The sequence below is a fragment of the Lepisosteus oculatus genome, chromosome 2, assembly GCF_040954835.1.
Source record: "Lepisosteus oculatus isolate fLepOcu1 chromosome 2, fLepOcu1.hap2, whole genome shotgun sequence".
In the NCBI taxonomy this organism is placed as follows: Eukaryota; Metazoa; Chordata; class Actinopteri; order Semionotiformes; family Lepisosteidae; genus Lepisosteus; species Lepisosteus oculatus.
In genome coordinates this window covers 15,025,542-15,045,444 of record NC_090697.1, presented here as the reverse complement: position 1 = coordinate 15,045,444, position 19,903 = coordinate 15,025,542, and the positions used below count along the sequence as shown (strand labels likewise).

General features: G+C 37.0%; 1 protein-coding gene across 14 annotated transcripts in view; it reads right to left on the bottom strand.

The window, feature by feature from the left end:
• The window catches only part of LOC102691457 (myelin transcription factor 1-like protein), a 163,318-nt gene that overhangs the window by 87,662 nt on the left and 55,753 nt on the right, over positions 1-19,903 (bottom strand). For all 14 annotated transcript variants that reach the window (XM_015358181.2, XM_015358151.2, XM_015358140.2 and 11 more), the window contains 3 exons: positions 13,034-13,088; positions 12,806-12,839; positions 9,108-9,170 (listed from right to left, as the gene is read on the bottom strand). In XM_015358181.2, the coding sequence (XP_015213667.1) occupies positions 9,108-9,170; positions 12,806-12,839; positions 13,034-13,088 (152 nt within the window). The remainder of the gene's footprint in view (positions 1-9,107; positions 9,171-12,805; positions 12,840-13,033; positions 13,089-19,903) is intronic.

The following is a 19,903-nucleotide window of genomic DNA, read 5'->3' as shown; positions in this document are numbered from 1 at the left end:
CTAAAATACAACTGTAACTGCACTATTATAAGAGCATAGCCAGCCATTGAAGGAATATGTGGAGTACACTGGCAAATATGACTATTGAAACAGCCATCAGGGGGGTTTGAAGAAAAGACACATTTGATCATAATGTGTTTAAAGTAATAGCACTGCAGGCACTCACACCCAGATGCACCCCAGCCATAATGTTAATAGTACTGACATGTAGGGCTTCCAAATGGCTCCACCAGTGAAGACACTCACCTGGAGTGCAGACTGAGCTCAAGAACCCTGATGTTGCAGACTTGAGCCTGTGCTATGCCATTAACTGGCTGTGACTTTGTTTCCCCAAGAGGCCATGCATTCAGCTGTCACGGGTGACTGGACTGGAATCATCCAGGATTTTCTTGGCTTGCTACACAACTCCCATGATCTGCTATGCACCTGTGTGCTTCCTTTGACGTCAATGAGAGACATGCCCAACTATCTTCTCCTTGTTCTACCTGTGTAGTGCAGGGGTGGTAGTAGTAACCTCTGTTGATAAACAACTGGTGATTCCAAATTGGATTGGTATGCAGTAGAATAGAAAATGATGTGTGATTTCTAATTAAAAACAAACAATGAAGCTTCATCTCGAGGGAAAAATCGTAAGACTCGGGAATAGGATGCTGTATTATACTAGGAACAAAAATGCAGTCCTTTTCTTCTTCAAAACAGGTCCTTTAAAGCTGTAACGGGTTGTAATTCTGGGGGTGCCTGTTTGAAAATGGAACCTTAAAGACTGAGGGATTAAGTGCCGTGTACCCTGTAATGCCTAGTGAAAATAAGATTGTCTGGAACAACAGAAAGATCTTTGTTTCTATATTGGAATGTATGAGGGATTTTTTAAAAAGCTCTTAAAATCCCAGCAACAGAGATGCAGGTGGAACTTGCAAATGCTTTGAAAATTATTGCCTGATTAGGGATATTAATATCATTTATCAGCTCTGACACAAATTTCATTTTACTGTTTATTAGATTTGAAAATTATGTATGAAAGGGACCTCTTGAGTGGCTTGACCAGTAAGGTCACTTGCCAAAGTGCAGATTGTGCTCTTTGATTGTAGACTCAAGCCTGGTTCATGTCACTACTGTGTGACGTGCCAACTGTAAGTGGGATTCCCCACCTGGCTGTGCTAGGGAGACTGGGGTGGGAACTCTCGACCCCTACAGCTCTTGAAGACATGCAGTGGGGAATGTGTCTCTTCTCCGATACGTGCTGATGCTCCAGTAGTGAGCTGTGTTGTTTGTAATGTATTAAAAGATGATTGTGAATGAGTGAGTTGGCGGAGTCTACTTATACCACCTCATTCTCCCCTTTGTGTCGCTGCAGGGTTTGTAACTGCAAACTGAGAAATCCATCCATCCATTTTCTAACTGCTTTATGCCGTTCAGGGTTGTGAAGGGAACCAGAGCCTATAAACAACGACTACAAGGCAGGATACAACCTGGATGGGATGCCAGTCCATCGCAGGTTAGACAGTCAAACAGACATACACACACTCACAAAAGGGCCAGTTTTCCCAGAAGTCAATTAACCTACCAGTATGTAGGAGGAAACTGAAGCACACTCTCCACACAGATAGCACCCAGAGAAATTGATCCCAGGGCCCCAGTGCTGTGTGAGGCAGCAACATTAAACACTTTGCCACTCTGCTGCCCCAACCTGAGAATATTGATTCAAAATTCAAAATACTTTATCCCCAGGTGGGCAGTTTAAGATTGTTCCAAAAATCAAGAGGATATAACAAAATTCATTGGTGAACCTAAAAATTAAGAAATATACTGGATGCATAAAAAACTAGTCTAACATAATGTAATAGATTACATTGACCCCTGAATGATCATATCGACAATAAAAGATTCACCAGCATTCACAGTGTCCAACAGGTAGTACTGTCGTGTCTCTCATTGCAACTAAATAGCTACTGTGATAATATTGAGAAACTCGTATTGCAGTTGCATGTAGACAACTGTAGCATGAGAACCCAATTGATTGCTTTTAGTATAGTGTATGTTCAGGGGCCCGACTAGCTCTTTTGGTAGAGCATGAGACGCATAATCTCCGGGAAGTGGGTTCATGTCCCACGTTGGGTGCCAGGTCCTCCATGTTGGAGGTGGGGCACAAGGCTAAAAACCCTGTCCTGTAAATAAAAAAAACTGATGTTGCAGCTCCTACATACCAGAAGGCATAACGAGCAAACATCCATACTGTATATTCACAGGTATACTGTAGGAATGGTAGTCTTCATCTGAGTGCTGTTCACTATATTTTTATAACTATGCTCCTTTATGAGGGATGAAATGCAGTATAGAGAACTTCTCTTGGTGGAGCCAGAAAATGGGGAACGTTGCCATTTCCATTGCTCATTAGGTCAAGGGATCAAATGCCAGAAGGGACAATTCAAAGTAAGCAATTACACCCATCCTGTGCATCTTTGGGAGGAAGCCAGTGTACCCTGAGAAAACCCTAGCAAACAAGGAGAGAATGCAAACTTCACACAAACAAATGCCTTAGGCCAAAATCAAGCCCTGGATTCAGGAATGGTAAGACAGCAACAGTAACCACCTTGGCAACATGCCAATGTAAATACATTAGAATAATAATTATATTATATTAATAATCCAATAATTTGGATCTAAAATTATTAATACTATCATTATACCAAAACATTTATCCTGGCTGAGATAGAATATAATGAGGTCATTTACAGAAGAAATGTTTTTAAATATATTTTACACATTAGATTCTATTCATTTATTACATATTTATTACATAGTACAGTACAGAAATAACAAAAACAGAAAATAACAGATATTGAATGATATTAGTGTAGAGTGTTTTTAAAGAATAGAGAACATACTCAACCATTTTTAAAATAATAATTATAGAGTATATTTTCTAAAAGAATACTAGAGGTAAGCTTAAATGTAATAATGGAAACCACTCAAAAAGATATGAAAAAATGTTAACCATTTTTATTATTATTTCTATTAGCTTGATTGTGTTGTCTATTTCTATCGATAATTACTGAAACATTTGAGCTTTATAAGAGGATTTAAAGAATTTGAAACTATTTTTAATTGCATACTGGATCAGCATATTCTCTAAGTGATATTAAATGTATCTCTTAGAACATGAAGGGCTTTAACATCAAAAGGGATGTAAAGCCATTGAGATTTTAAGCATTTGTTTGCATGTGAAACTATCAAACAGCCCTTTAAAATACACATAGCACATTACACAAAACAAAATAAATGTGCAAAGCACAGGACAAAATGACATAGAACATACAGCAGATAAAACAAACAGAACAAGGCCTGTTTGAAAATGTATGTTTTTAGGCTAGACTTGAAAGCATTCACTGTGGCTGAGTCCCTTTTCGGATGATATTCCAGAAAGGGAACAAAAGGTCCTGTTGCCCTTGCAGTGTAGAGGAACAGTGGACACTCTTGGTAAACCCAAATCAGTTAAGTGATGTGGAGGGTGGAAAAGCAAAAGATTAGCTAGATATTGAGCATCTAAAAATAATAATAATAATAATAATAAACTTAATTTTATGTAGTGCTTCTACAAGTGCCTTTTAAAGCACTTTACAGTTAAAAAAAATGTACATAGTGAGAGGAGACAGTAGGATTACACAATTACAATAAGGTTCTGGAATAGGGTAGGAAAGCAGAGGGGCAGACACAGAACCAGTTAAATAAAAGCCCTTCTAAAGAAAGATTTGAGTCTTGATTTGAAAGTGTTCAGGAAGGTGACTCTGATATCCTTAGGGATAGAATTCCAGAGCTTTGAGGCATAGCAGAAGACGACCCTGACAGCAGACCAGAATTAGATGAACAAAGGTTCATCTTGCAAGGTGGGGGAGTAGGACAATAGTAAGTCAGACAGGTACTGAGGTTCCAAGCCATTTAGAGCCTTACAGGGAAAGCTTGAGGATTTTGAAGTCGATATGAAACCTGATAGGAAGCCAGTGCAAGGACTGTAGGATAGGAGTAATGTGATTACTTGCACAAGACCTGATCGGGATTCTGAATGTTGAGTTCGGGACATACTGAATTTTGTTCAGCCAAGCCATAAAGAGCCTTAAACAGAAATCTAAGGATTTTAAAATCAACTTTAAACCCAACAGGAAACCTGTGCAAGGACTCTGAGACTAGAGTGATAACTTGCAGATAACTTTGTAAGGATGCGTCTCTAGCTGCAAATTCTGCACCTAATTTAACTAAATAGTTGCAGTTTTAGAGATTCCTGCATGGATGCAGTCTAGCAATATTCCTCTGATGGAAAAAATAAGTACAGTATTTACAATATAATGCAAATGAGTGGCAAAAGTCGACCCAGGGGTGAATACCACTCCCAGGTTCTTCATTTTGGATCGAAACTCAAGCAAGCTTAATTAAGAACAGTGGTGGAAAGTAAACTTCCAAACACACAAGTCCTCCAGAATCAGTGCTGGGGAGCCCTATATTAATTAGGAATAGATGTGATCTTAATACAGATTCTTGTGGTACTTCACTAATTACATCAGCTTGATTTGAGCATTTACCCTTCATTGGTATCCCCTGTTTCTATATTTTCAACAGTTCTCAGTTCAAAAACACAATAGAGTGAGTATTGCCTGTCAACTGGAGAAATAATTTATAGGAACTTTAGAAAACCCCTTCTAAATATACAATATTATATACATTGTGTCCATCCATCAAACTTAAATATTAATTAGGCAAGACATATCATTTTCAAAAACCATGCTGAATATTGCCTAAGATCCCTTTTCCATATAACAATCTTCTAGTTCAGTTCTAACTATTGCTTAAACATAATAGGGGCAAGAATTGTTGATCTAAATATTTGGTTCAATGTTGAGAACCTTTCAATGAGTTCTAGTAATTTTCCAATCAAGTATATTACCGTACACTTTTCTTAAGTATATTTAAAAGCACATTATATTATAATCACAGTTTCTAAATGACTCTCTTGCATCATTATTCTCACTCTATCTTGATGGACTGAAAAGTCAGTTCACTCTTCTGAGTCAGGAAGCAGTGATTACCAAACCTACCATTCCAGGTTTGACTACTCAGACTTGTTCCAGTCTATTTCAGGAAGCTGAAGTTACTGATGAAAACATCTTCCTTTGCAAAAATACACATGATTTATACACATGATGATCCAATGTTGAATTATACATCTGAATGTTGATTAACATCTAAATCTGATGGTCTATAGCATACTCTTAAACTTTTGTCTTTTGAACTTATGAACAGCTAAACCTGACCTATATATGTAAATTACGAGACCTTTGATTTATTTAGGTTAATTATCTGAGCTTGAATGCTCCGGAAAACATTATTTCATGTATAGAGATCCCCCCCCCCCTTTCCTCTTTCCTGTTTATCCACTAATGTTGTATTCTTAACCATCATGTTCCATTAACCCTCTTTCTGTCATTCCAATTGCATAAGCTAATGTAGTAGCTTCTATTTCATGCATTTATTCTGATACTCTTAGCATTTAGATATAAACACTTAATGACCTGGTCCTTTGATGTTTTGTTTTTCCCTTGAATTCTTCTTGTGATTGTACTCCATCTGTATCCTCATTGCAGATTTTCTTTGGATCCTCCCACCTTCCAGTCTACTTTAAAGGCTTTTAAATCTCTGTGTGAAGACTTCTGTCAAGACAACTAGTGCCCACCTCAGTCAGAAGTCATCCTTTCCAAAAAATGTGTAGAGATGGCTGCAGAAAGGTTCCTGGTTTTCCATTGACCAAGAAAGCCCACCCTAGTCCTCAGTTCACCAGTGATCAGGTTTACTAGTATTCTTCTCTGTTCAAGAATAAAATGATATTGTTCATTGAACCAAGTATAATATTCATTTAGGTTCAGGAACATACTTGGTTGCTCTTCATTGGAGTGGTTCCATATTCTACATAATGTTGTAAATTAGGTCTATTATAATGGCAATTTTTATAGAACATCTCATGTCTTGGTGTATTTTTAATTCATTAATTGATCATCTATGACTGACCAAGATACACATGAGTGACTTTAACGTGTTGTATTGGAAGTACTGTAAATCACTTCATTAGTTTATGAGCTTATTGAGCACAGGTGATTTAACCTGTTGAATGTCAAACCTAGTCAAACCTAGTCAAAATTAACAAAGGAAAACACAAAAATAGACTAATAATACCCTGCTTATGGAAACACAAGAACATGTGGGAAATCTGTATTTTGGAAACTGGACTGGAAATCATAACATTTGTCATGCAATCCTAGGATCTAAGAGCCAGCAATTTCTAACCCTGTAAAACTTTACAGTTCAACGTGTTCCTTCAGTAATAGGCCGTGATCTGGGAGTCATGAGTCTGAGCAGCAGTGATGAGTTGCTAGAGAACTCCATTACATTGATTGATATGAAACTGGATTGCATGGTCTTACATTGATTAAGTCCTGGGACCTAAGTTGCTGTCCTTCCTGCAGGCTCATCCCGATGTGACAATATTCTAACAGGACAATGCATGTCTTCATCATGTTGTGTTTAACAATGTTTTACTTGTGAACTGAGAATATGACAGTTATCTCAAGGATGTTCAATTTTAGAGCTGAGTACCATTGAACATGTGTTGTATGTGGCTTACTGTACATGTCATCAGGGATGAGCTCTTTGGCTCAGAGACACAGTGGAGAACACAGGCGTGCCATGAGTTTATAAGAAAGTGACAGAACCTACAACACAGCATTTATAACCTGGTGCAAAGTACAGTACAGTTTGTGTTGAGCATGAACAGCTTGTATTTTATCCAACAGGCACTACACATCATCATAGCCTGTGACCCTGTGCCAAATGTTAGTCTACATAATGAATTTACAGTACCTATATCATGTTCTCAATAACATCAGCATACCTGGTCCAAATTCTTTAATTTCCCTGACAATAGCTATGTGAATTTGTAGCTGTCATTGGTTTCTTCACAAGCTCAGTGTACCAAACTCTGAATTATGTTGCCTTTTTATTGCTCCCGCACATTTTCAAAAAAATGAAAATGATGTCTTCTCTGCAACCTATGTCATTCTTATATGTACTATGCTGTATCATATTTAACCTCAAGGTTTACTGGAATATTTTAATAGTTTATTTGAGTATTTTTTTTGTGGTAATTTACAATTATAATGCAATTGTCTACATCAAATCCACGGTCTTTGCCCAGTCTTGGATTCTAATCTAAATCATTTTGAATTTTCAATTGCAGGTAATGGACCAACATGAGGTACAGTAACTGAAGTACAGGAAAGAAAAGGTAAACAACATAATTCTGCATGTGATAGAGCTCAAGAAGTGACTGGAGTGTTCCAGAGAGGAAGTGAGATGGAAGAAGGATATAGATCACAGAGAAGAGGAGGTCAGTAGAAGAAGCAGGACAACCTTCGAGAGGTTAAACTTAAGATGATCAAAATGGATCGCAAAGAAAAATGCATTTCTCCTCTGTTGTCTGTTAGGTCATAAAAGTAGGGAAGGGACTCACACCTTTTTCTTGGTAGCAATTTGCAGATGGATTAACATTAAACTGCACCTCATGTTTTCATGAATAACCAAACTGACACTGCATTTTGACAGATTTAAACGTTTCCTTGAAATATTTATAAACATTACTGTTCTTAATAACTAGAACATTGAGGCCACCAAAGTGGCTCAACTTGTAAAGGAGGGTGCCTGAGCTGAGGAACAGTGCAGTGAACAGTGCAAGCAACAGTGTGCAATTGGCTGAGCACTGTGAAGAATGGGGTGGGATTAGTTGGACAGAGCTCTCTCTGTGACACCTGAGATGACAGTAATAATACATCTTATTTTATAAAGTGCTGTTAAAGGTGCTTTCTCAAAGAGCTTTACAAAGCAACAATAATCACCTGCAGGTAATACCGTGCTATTGGTGAGAAATGTGCCTCTTCTACAATAGGAGCTGAACCTCTGGTATGGGGATGTTTAGCTTGTTTTTGTTTTGTGTCACAAAAAAGGGGTGTCTAGAATTTGGGGGGATCAAAACAATCTGATTACTCTTCCTCATTCTCTGCTGTCTGTAGTTCTGAGCTTCACAGCTATGGGCTGATGTATGACAAACACAGTAGACTAAAGCAGCCTTCTTAATTCAATAATTTGTTGAAGCTGAGAGCATTGCTTGGAATTCCAAAAAACATTCTTTCTTAAATTTGTTTAATATCTATTATGTAAAGAGCATAACATTAGTAAAAATAGTAACAATTTAATAAGTAACTTCCTTACAAAAACAACATAATTATGGAGTTACAGAGCAGAAAAACATTTTCAACTCGTAACCCTCTTACAATATATTGTAAGACAGACTACTATGGAAAAATATTTTCCATCCTTGAAGGAAGTTAAAGACACATCAACACAGAGTTAAATCTTGTAGTATGCATATGTAAAGTTTGTTATGTGGTCATGCGATTAAGCAGGAAGCTGTAGTAATAGTTTATAATTTACAAAGTCTCTTATTCAACCCAAATTCCAAAAACTAAAACTCACCAAAACAACTGTCTTACCTATCATTCTGAATAGTACTTCAGACCTTAATGGTATTTGAGACCTAGAATTGATTTAAATACTGAAACACCTAACTTTGGAAAGCAATTGCAAAGCTTCTCGCTTAAAGTTAAAAGTGAAAAACATGTTTTGAACAGTGTTGAATGGAACGTGTCACTTTTGTTAACATATACTGTACGAAAGCAGAGGAAAGAAGTACTATTGTTGTATAATTAGTTTCTTCCTTTAGTAACCAAAGAAAAATGTGATACTTCATTTTTATCCAAAATAAAGACTACAGCACTCTGAGTAATTGCTTCAAACGTGATGAGTAGAATATTAGAATTGAAAAGAAAAATCGAAATGCCCTACAAACAAGGGGACAAGACTTTCAATCCAAAAACAGCTATTCACATTTTTGTTAAAAATTATCTGTCAAAAAACAACTACTCTATACAGAATTGCATCAGCAAACCTCCACACCAGGCACTGCATAACTCTGAAAATGTGCTGTATTTAACAAAAAAAGAAACCTTTACCTTCTGTGTCTTGCATATTTGCCACTGACGTGTCCACTGCCATCGCAGCCTGGTGTTGGACAGCTATAAAGACAAAACATGCAATTCTGCATTGATTAAGAATACTTCCAACATCATATTCAATTAAATATAGAAGTACAATGACTTTAATACTGTAGTTCTGTCATTGCAAGTGCAGCAACTGTGGTATCATGTACTGTAATGTATATATACCTGATAATGGCATCTGCATTTGCAGTAAATTTAATTAAATATAACACCTGGGATTGGTCTTAGTCAATCATATGTTTATCTAACATAAATGGAAAATAAATAAAAAGTGGAATCTTCTCTAGGTAAAATCCTCTGGCAGAGAAAATCCTGCCATCAAGCCTTGGGTTTGTCAGTGGGTCAAACATTCGATTTGATCCAGGCCACTGATTCTTGAAGATTTTCATTGCAGTGGAAATGAACTAAATTGAGAATTATTGACATATTTTATAGGATATACTATAACACTAAAGCAACTAATAACATATAAAAAATATGAATACTATTTATTCCTTAAAACGAGAAGACTTTGAAAATATGAGAGCAATTTTAACAAAAGTTAATGGGAACTTTATAAGAAGAAACACTTTCCAAGAAAGGGTATCACAAATATATGGAAGCCCGTTTCCGCCAGGAAGTAAAAAAAAAACGTGCTATGGTATCTCAGAATTCCTACTTAGTAAGTCAGAATTCCGACTTAGTATCTCAGAATTGTGACTTAGTAACTCAGAATTCCGACTTAGTAAGTCAGAATTCCAACTTAGTATCTCAGAATTGCGACTTAGCAACTCAGAATTGCGACTTAGCAACTCAGAATTCCGACTTAGTAAGTCAGAATTCCGACTTAGTTGCTCAGAATTGCGACTTAGCAACTCAGAATTGCGACTTAGCAACTCAGAATTCCGACTTAGTAAGTCAGAATTCCGACTTAGTTTCTCAGAATTGCGACTTAGTAAGTCAGAATTCCGACTTAGTATCTCAGAATTGCGACTTAGCAACTCAGAATTCCGACTTAGTATCTCAGAATTGCGACTTAGCAACTCAGAATTGCGACATAGTAACTCAGAATTCCGACTTAGTATCTCAGAATTGCGACTTACCAACTCAGAATTCCGACTTAGTTTCTCAGAATTGCGACTTAGCAACTCAGAATTCCGACTTAGTTTCTCAGAATTGCGACTTAGTATCTCGGAATTGCGACTTAGTAAGTCAGAATTCCGACTTAGTATCTCAGAATTGCGACTAACCAACTCAGAATTCCGACTTAGTAACTCAGAATTCCGACTTAGTATCTCAGAATTGCGAATTAGCAACTCAGAATTCCTACTTAGTAACTCAGAATTCCGACTTAGTATCTCAGAATTCCGACTTAGTATCTCAGAATTGCGACTTAGCAACTCAGAATTCCGACTTAGTAACTCAGAATTCCGACTTAGTATCTCAGAATTGCGACTTAGCAACTCAGAATTCCGACGTAGTATCTCAGAATTCCGACTTAGCAACTCAGAATTCCGACTTAGTAACTCAGAATTCCGACTTAGTATCTCAGAATTGCGACTTAGCAACTCAGAATTCCGACTTAGTATCTCAGAATTGCGACTTAGCAACTCAGAATTCCGACTTAGTATCTCAGAATTGCGACCTAGCAACTCAGAATTCGTGCCGAGGCGAGGCACGATCTAGGGTGGGAGTGGCGAGGGCACAAGCCCTAGAACCCGAATCCGTTACAATAACAAAAGGACAGACAATGAAATATGGCTATTTCGAAGTCGCAAATGTGAGATATAAAGTCGGAATTCTGAGTTACTAAGTCGGAATTCTGAGTTGCTAAGTCGCAATTCTGAGATACTAAGTCGGATTTCTGACTTACTAAGTCGCAATTCTGAGATACTAAGTCGGAATTCTGAGTTGCTAAGTCACAATTCTGAGTTGCTAAGTCGCAATTCTGAGATACTAAGTTGGAATTCTGACTTACTAAGTCGGAATTCTGAGATACCATAGCGCGTTTTTTTTTTACTCCCTGGCGGAAACGGGCTTCCATAGAAATAAGTATTAAATTTTGTGGGAAAAAAATAACTCATTTTTTTGGTGAGGTTGTTCAAGCAAAGAAAACTATCCCAGTACCAATGCTGGTAATTGAAAAACAAAAGCAATGCTGGACAGCTGTACATGTAAAACACACTTTTGGACAGAAGAAACATAAAAAATAGTAACATATATAAATCACATTTTTGTAGGAAGAAGAAGAACTCTTAACAAATGACCTATGACCTATAGGTTTTGATAATTATGTTCCAATTTCCAGGAGAAGCCTCTGGATTTTCATAAGAAATGTAATTGCAAGCTATTTGAAAATCCTGGAGCATAATTGTTGATGAACGGCAATTCTCTGGAACATTTAAAAATTCCCAATTTTAAAACAACGTTTTTGAGCTTTCTTATGGATTAAAAAAAAAACTTTTTAATTAATTAGAGGATCTATTTTTTCATATACTGTATAAAATGGAAAACAAGCATAAGCAACCCTAAATGTACAGTAAATGTAATTTTAACCCTTTCATTGATACCAATGATACACTACTTGTAAAATAGTTTTCCCTTATTGAGGAGACATTAGAAGGATATTATACCTTAAAATAAAAAAAATCATATGTACTGTAGATATACTGTATATACTGAATTAAAATACTGATCCTACTGAATTACTCTTCTCCCATTTAATTATTTTTAATCAATCAAAGAAGCATTTCCCATTTTTCTGTAAAGTCATAGTTGTTTGAAATGGTCAGAATGGTTTTTTAAAACACAAAATGTCTCACATTGGTAACATGAGTTTAGCATTATGGACTTCATAAGGAAGACACATAAAGTGATTAAGGGCAATTATAAATCATATGTTATCTATTTAAAAATAGTTTTTTTTAAATAGTTACTGACTTTAAATAGGCAGTATCAGTGGCATACTTCTCCTAACAAAGAAGGCACAAGCACTGCTCTTCTTGTAGACCATTAAAATACAGTAACTATGTATTAGCAGAACAATTGCCCATTTCCTTTAGTTGATTCATGTTATTTTAACAAATATCAACATATGTTTAATTCATAGAAGAGACCTTCCTCTTAAAGGAGGGGACTAGGTCCTACCAAACCTACCCAACATTAGTTGGGTGACTGAAACTGAGTGTCTGATATCAACAAGGAAAAACAAGTAAACAAAACTTGATAAGGAAATGCCTGTTATAGGTTGTTTCACTGGTTTCGACACTGAAATATGATGGACAGTGATGGGCTAGTTTATTTGTGGTTAAGAGACTGCATCGGGGGGAGTTGCATTCACTTTCTTGCACATTTAATCACCACCACAGCCTCACAAAAGCATGGATGCACAAACGAATTTAGATAGCCTTCTACCATCTGATTTGAAAAAAAAACTAGAGGCAAAATAAAGATAGGAATATAAAAAAGAGCAGTAGAAATAGAGAGAGGAGAAAGGAAGTGAGAAAGAAAAAAGGATGCCAAATACATTTCCAGCAAAGGTCTCTGGAGAGCTAATTTCACCAGTGCATCAGTGTACAATGAAAACCGAAAGTGCATTACACCCATTAACAGGCACGAATTTTCCCCTAGCGCTAATGGGGAGATGCATTTTCTACTCTGCACACACTAACCTGAACAGCTCTTGTATTACTGGTTCCACGGGCACTGTGAAGAGATGGGAAAAATACATAGATATATTAAAAATAATTACCATCAACCACAGGTAACTTTCTTTTTTTTCTGCAGAAAAAGAGAGTAAGTGTAAAAAAAAGGTCAGAAGGAGACGTGCAGCGAGATATTGGAGGATGAAGGTCACCCTGAGCGCAGCCCTGAGTGATTTAGTAGAGCAGGAGACGTACCTCGGATACCTTTGGAGCGTGTGCGATGGCGCTTCTCGTCTGCATCCACCTCCATCTGGGAATAGATTAGCAGGCAGTCAGTGTCCTTATCCTGCATGACTAGACTATCAATGCAAACCATGGTACCATCCTCACACAACATACAGCTCCCTGCCCAGCTGCTACACAGAAAGCCACTTAAGACTAACCACAGTCCTCTGTCCTGTTTTATATTCAGGCTCTTCAGGAGTGAAATGGCTTAAATGTATACAAATTGGAGAATAATATAAAATATATATTGCAATCCTGCCCTTTTATTTAATTTCAGTTAGACAAAGTTAATGTTTAATTTAATTATGTTATCTGTGTTTTATTTTAGAAGAATGTTAAGTGCCTTGATATGGAGGCACAATCTATCTGCCTAACGAGCTGGGTATATCTTTACTCTAACGAACACATGCTTTAATATGCTTTTCATATCTCTCTTAACAGTGATGTTTACACGGTAGGCTTGGCACTACTGATACATATTTTGCTTATAGTAGAGCTGTCCAATCACTGCACAGCTATAATCCCTTAAGAAGGCAAAAACACCAGCATTACAACCAGAAGAGACTGCCACATTATTTTTTCCTTTATACAATCTTTGCCTTCTGTGTTGGTATCTGAAATTATTCTGTGTAAAAAATGTTTTTTTTCCACATTTCCTTCATGTTAAACCACCAAAATAAATTTTAAAAACTATAATAATCTTTATTTTATGTTACACCTTTCATCATACATCATTTTAAGGAGCTTTACAATAAAACAATCAACACAACAGACAGGTAGATCAGGGGTTTGGTTAAATTTATGCATTTGCATTACTGCCTTTGTTAAAAACAAGCATACAGTAGTTACTTTTCACACCAGCATGTTGTGACAGCAACCCAGTGGAAGCAGCTTTGACACCTTGCAATATGATCTTGTCAGATTTCAGAATCGCAGCAAAACTGGGGATTGAACAGTACTGGGATGGGAGAAGACAATTAGAATTGTCTCTAAAGACAATTAGATACTGCTTAAATAACATTTGTGGACCTACAGGTGGTACTCCTCTGGATAATTTTCAAACCGATGCCCTGGCATGGTTACTGGGAACACTCTGCTGTAGGAGGTATAGTCTCTCGATTGAGACATTAAACTGAGGTCCTGACTATTTGGTCCTTAAAGATCCTATGGCAGTGTCAGAAATGTTAACCCCATTGTCTTGGCCTTGGAGAATCACAGATTAAGATTACTATCAATTTTAATTTAATTAGTGAAGCAATTTCTCACTTGCTTGCTTTCTCACTTGCTGGTGCTACATAATGGCTGCCATGTGTCACCTAGGTGGGTTCTGCACTTCAGGAGTGAAGAGTGTCTTCTCCTACACAGTATATCTAAAGTGTATTGGGTTGAAACGTGCCACATGTAAATGAAATGAAATTAAATGAATGCTTTATTGGTCTCCACGTCATCATTAAGAATATTTCTTAAAGCTGCAAAACATGGAGTACAGATTAAGATCAATTAAGAACCATTAATAGCCTCCTTTTTTGATTCCATTGGGAACAGCTTCAGTTCAAAATCTATTGAAGGACAGGCAAAAACAATACATGAACTACACATTGAATTTTAACAGACGGTTTGAAGACTGATATATTGCAAACCTATTCAAAATGAAATGCCAGAGTTGAGATCCTTTCTGTCATGATCAGCTTCTGATGGCGACAAGAATTTTAGCTAACAATGAAAAATGAAAGAGAACAGAGTTCGGTTTCAAATGTTCATAGTGTGACCGCCACTCCACACTGCCCGTTTCGCCCCTCAACACCTGGGGCACAAACCTGGTTCTCTGGCGTAACACAACAGGGAACCAGTCGCATGAGCTAAGGGAAACCTCACTCAGCCTAGGCAGCTGAGGTCCCTGCTATGGGCAGGGGGGGCAATTACATCATCGTGTCCAAACTAGCTCCGCTACACCCTCCCCTGCTCACTTCGCCTCGGCAAAGGACGCTCCCATCCAGGTCATGCCACCAATGTGACCATTGCGGTTCCACACAGGCTTGTGCCCTCCACCGCTTCACACCACCTGTTTCGTCCCACAGCACCTGGGGTGAGAACCTGGGTCTCCGGCATAATGCAACAGGAAACCAGCCGCATGAGTTAAGGGAAACCTTCCTCAACCTAGGTCCACTACAATACCAATCTCACATGGAAGTCCAGAAATATGTAAGTCTTTATTTTTGCACATTTGTGTGCATGTTCATTTTGTGCACATGAAACATGCACACAAGTGCTGCCACACTTAATTTATATAACATTCCAGTTTACTGTACCCAATCTACTGCTGCTTGTAATTGTGAGGTGGAACATGATACTACTTTTATGTCTTAAAAAAAGGCAACGTAAAATAATAAAATATTTTTAAAGTTTTGCCATGAATAATTACCCACCTTATTTTGGAGGTGGTTGGTTGTATTTCTCTCTTTTATTTTTCTGTTCTTTCTTTTTGGCCCATGATCAAGGTTTATGTTGACGTTCTATTGATTTAACATGAATGTGTCTCTTCTTGCCTAGGCTCGCTAATCTGGAAATGATTAGGTTTAAGTACTTTACATTTGGAATAAAAACATACAGCTGCCACTGCCAAAATCACTTGCAAGAAGTCACAAACAGCACCTGATACATAGATCTTCAGGTAACATAAAAGACAAAATACTGTATGATTGAAAGTTTGAAAGTTTTTTTTTAATTACAACTTTTTTTTTCAAACCTAAAATTCTATTTCAACCAAGCAAAATAATTTGAAAGTTGGATGTCCCACTAGACTGATTTCACTTTTCAAAAGTGTTAGCTTGTTAATAAAAGGTGTGATGAAAAAATAAGAAGCTGGAGAAGAATAGAAACATAAACTTGCCTGACTTAGGTGCTCTTATTCATTGCTGTATAACAGGTGCTGGAAATATACTGTACTTTCAGAATTGACCTTAGAAAGCATGGAATTCCACATCAATAATGTTGTTTCTGAGTGACAGAAGTTTATCTGTGACAATACCCTAAGATTCCCAGTGCACTGAAATAGAATCTAATGACAAGCATATGTTTTTTTTCATCCCTTTCTCACCCCTTACCTCATACACCTACACATACATCTCTACACCAGCTGAAAGAAGATACATATATGAAATTCTGTTTTATTATTTTTGGTCTTCAGTCTGGAATCAGACTGTATTTGTTCCTTGTCAATTTGCAGCTGCTGACACATCTCTCCACTCTGACCTGTTTACAATGTTGTCTTATGTTCTTTATTGCTTATCTTTAGATAAGGAAAAATATATCCACCCATTCAGAAATCTTACATAGTTGAACCACATGTGAGGAGCTTCAGAAGAACCCAATACACACAAGTGTTCTATAACCCACTGGTAAAAGATCTGGTTTAATCTGCCCATTACATTCTCTTAACAAATCATGGCAGGTATAAATGAGGGAGTTAAAAGAAACATTAAACTTTCATATACATTAAAATGGCTCACATAAAGTCCAATGAACCAATGTCCTGTATTCTTGCACAAAGACATCTGCAATCAAGGATTTTATTGTCTGTGTCTAGACTGAAGGATTTACAAAAGTATTGTGAATAATAACACTCGTTTCAATACCAGAGAAAAGGAATTTGAGACAAGATATATAAATTTGGGTCAGCATGGTGGTGCATCGCTCAGGTCCTGGGTTCAGTTCCTGGGGTGCAATCTTCACAGAGTGTTTGTATTTTCTCACCATGTTCATGTACTGTAGGTTTCCTCCAGGTGCTCCAGTTTCCTTCCACAAAGACAAAGACATACTGGGCCTGGTGTGTGTGTGCCTTTGTGTCTGTCTGCCCTGTGTTGGAATTGCATCCTCTTCAGGCTGTATGCTGCCTTGCTCCCAGTGCATGCTGGGATAGATTCCAGCTCCCTTGAGACATTGTATTGGATAAAATGGTTAGAAAATGTATGGATGTACAGTATACATTCTTGCAAAACAACGTCCACCCCTTTATTGTGATATAACCCATACAACTGTAGTTTACTGAGAGGCTCAACCATTGCACAACACAGAGGCCAAATAAACTTATTATTTTGAGAATTTACCTTAGGGTTGGCTTATTTTATGTTATTTGTATTTCTGAGAGTTACACAAATACAGTGCCTCTATCAAATGTGTTCTTTCTTTTCTTCTAGTCATATTTGTTGTGTCATATCTATAATATATACTTCAGTCATGGAACCCTACTTACAAAGATCTTACTGTTTGCACTTCTTCATAAAACAGTGAAGGACTCCAAAAAAATATCCACAATCTGTGAGGCAGTTAACCCTGGAATGAATGCTTCCTTATTGAAAGTGTGCTTATTCTTGCCCCATTTTAGGCACAAATCCCCTACGTGCGAGGGCAAGCACGTAAGCTTGAAGATAGTATTTACAAATTTAGCAACATACAGTATTTATCAGTATTCATCAATTTCCATACGGGATTAATAAAGTATTATCTATCTATTTGTTTCAGAGCACAAATGTGAATACAGTTCAGCACCTCACACTGGTCTAACATGTTGCTTTACAAAGTTATTCAGACTCTTGCATAGTTTTTAAATAGGTATTTGATGTGAAAGAAAAAGTGAAAAGTCATTATTGTGTAAATATTCAAACCCTTTGCTATGGCAAACCTAAAGTAAATTAGGTGTACAAAATTACCTTAATGAGCCACACAATTAATTGATAATGATAGTGGTTCATATGATTAAAATAAATACACCTGTCTCTCTTTCTTGGCCATGTAGTGAATTTCAAACCATGAAAACAAGCAGCTTTTCAAAGTATTATTACAAAGCACACATCAGGAGAAATATACAAAAAAGTATCAGTGTCTAAATGTCCCTGGAAAAAATTATGCTTTTTTCTAATCTAATCAATCAGCCTAGATCAAACACTGATAGTAGGATCAAGACCTTGCTCCAAAGTGAACATCTGGGCAAGGAGAAAACTAAAGACTAGACTTGAAAACTGCTGTCCATAAGCAATTCCCAAGGAACCTGGGAGAGCTTGAGCAAATCTGCCCAGATGAATGTACAAGAATGACACCTAGCTGGTTTACAAAGTTAGTAAAGACTGACACAAATAGACCTGTGGCTGTAATTGCTTCTAAAGGTTCTTCCATCAAATATTGAGCTAAAGGGTTTGAATACTTACACAAGCTTACCCATGATATATCAGTTTTGTTAATTTAGTTTTTGCTGTCTCTTACTGCAGCTTTTCTAACCCTTAAAAGCATTCAGGTGTTGGGTAACTTTAAGTTTTTAATTTTTTAAAAACATTAGGTTTTTGAAAATGTGGATGCATAATTTTGTGATTTCACTAATTGGGAGCCCACAGGTCTGCATACTTTTGCAAGGCACTTTTAGTAGATTTGAGACTACTAAGTCTGCAGTTTGTCTTGACAGAAGTGTTTAATAGAGTGAAAAATGTTGACACATTCAACCCAGAAGCTTCTTTCAGGACCAAATATAAACCTAGAACAATGAGCGTTTATCATTTAGGACTGAAATCAGGAGGCACTTCTTTGCACAGAACTTAAGAACATTTCCTAAATTTCCTAACATTTCTTAAGTCCTAATTGTCTTGTCTTCATACTATCCATTGGATTGTTTTCCAAAGGAAAAAAAATGTGCTTTTTTCTAACCCCATCACTGCTAGTGCCAAACACAGGAGTATTACTCTCACATGCATTGAAAATTGTATTTTCAGCCTGCAAACATGCTTCCAAAGTAACCAGCTTACATAACCTTTAAAGCAAACGTTACAGTGCCCAATGATACCATTAACAGCACCTCAAACTATAGTTGCTAATATCTTCAAACTATAGTTGCTAACCTGAAAAGATATTGACGTTTTATATAAATAGTTAGCATTTTAGTATTTTTAAGTGTTTCTCTGTAGAAAAATGTCAAATAATGCAGTACTAGATTATATCTAAGGTCCACACTTTACATTAAAAAAGCTAATGCACAAAGATGACAAATAATATATTTAAATTACAGACACTAGATACAATAGTATATACTGTAGTTGTCATGTGTTTCAGGGCCAGTCACAGAAGTGATGTCACTCTCTAAAACTCTACCAAACTCTTTTTGGTGTGGTGGTTGTCCACTGTTTTATATAAGATCACTTTATTGGCCATACTGTATACAATTTCTTATATTAGAAATTTGTCTTTTCACATACCCCAACTTGCTCTCCATCCGACACACAGACAGGGAGAAAAGCTTGGGGTCAAAGTGCAGGGTCAGCCATTGATACGGCACCCCTGGAGCAGTTGGGGTTAATGGCCTTGCTTAGGGGCCTAATGGAGTAGGATTCCTCTGCCGGCCACAGGATACAAACCAGCAACCTTTTAGCCACAGGCACACCGCACTGCCCCGTTTTTGGTGTAGCATGGTGCATGCTCAAAGCCCTCAAGCTTAATTTTGCTCAGCTGTGTACTTGCCACATTTCAGACAGCGTGATCATCTGTTTATTGGCTGGAGGAGTTAAGAAAATTGTATTATTAGATTATAGGCAGTATACAGTATATTGCAGTATATAATATTGCAAATAATCATAATTAAATCAATCTTTTTTGAATGCCAAAGATTGTGCTTTTCCTTGTGTCAGTAAATGAAAAATACACATTTAACAAATTAATACTCAAATTAATGTGTCAGTTTCAATCAATTTAGGGGCAATATCCAGCTTTTTCTGGTCTCAAAGTGTACCAGTAAGGTCTGGGGCAGTTCACAGTTTTTTGCATAAAACCATGCTACCATATACTTCACTATTTTGTTCT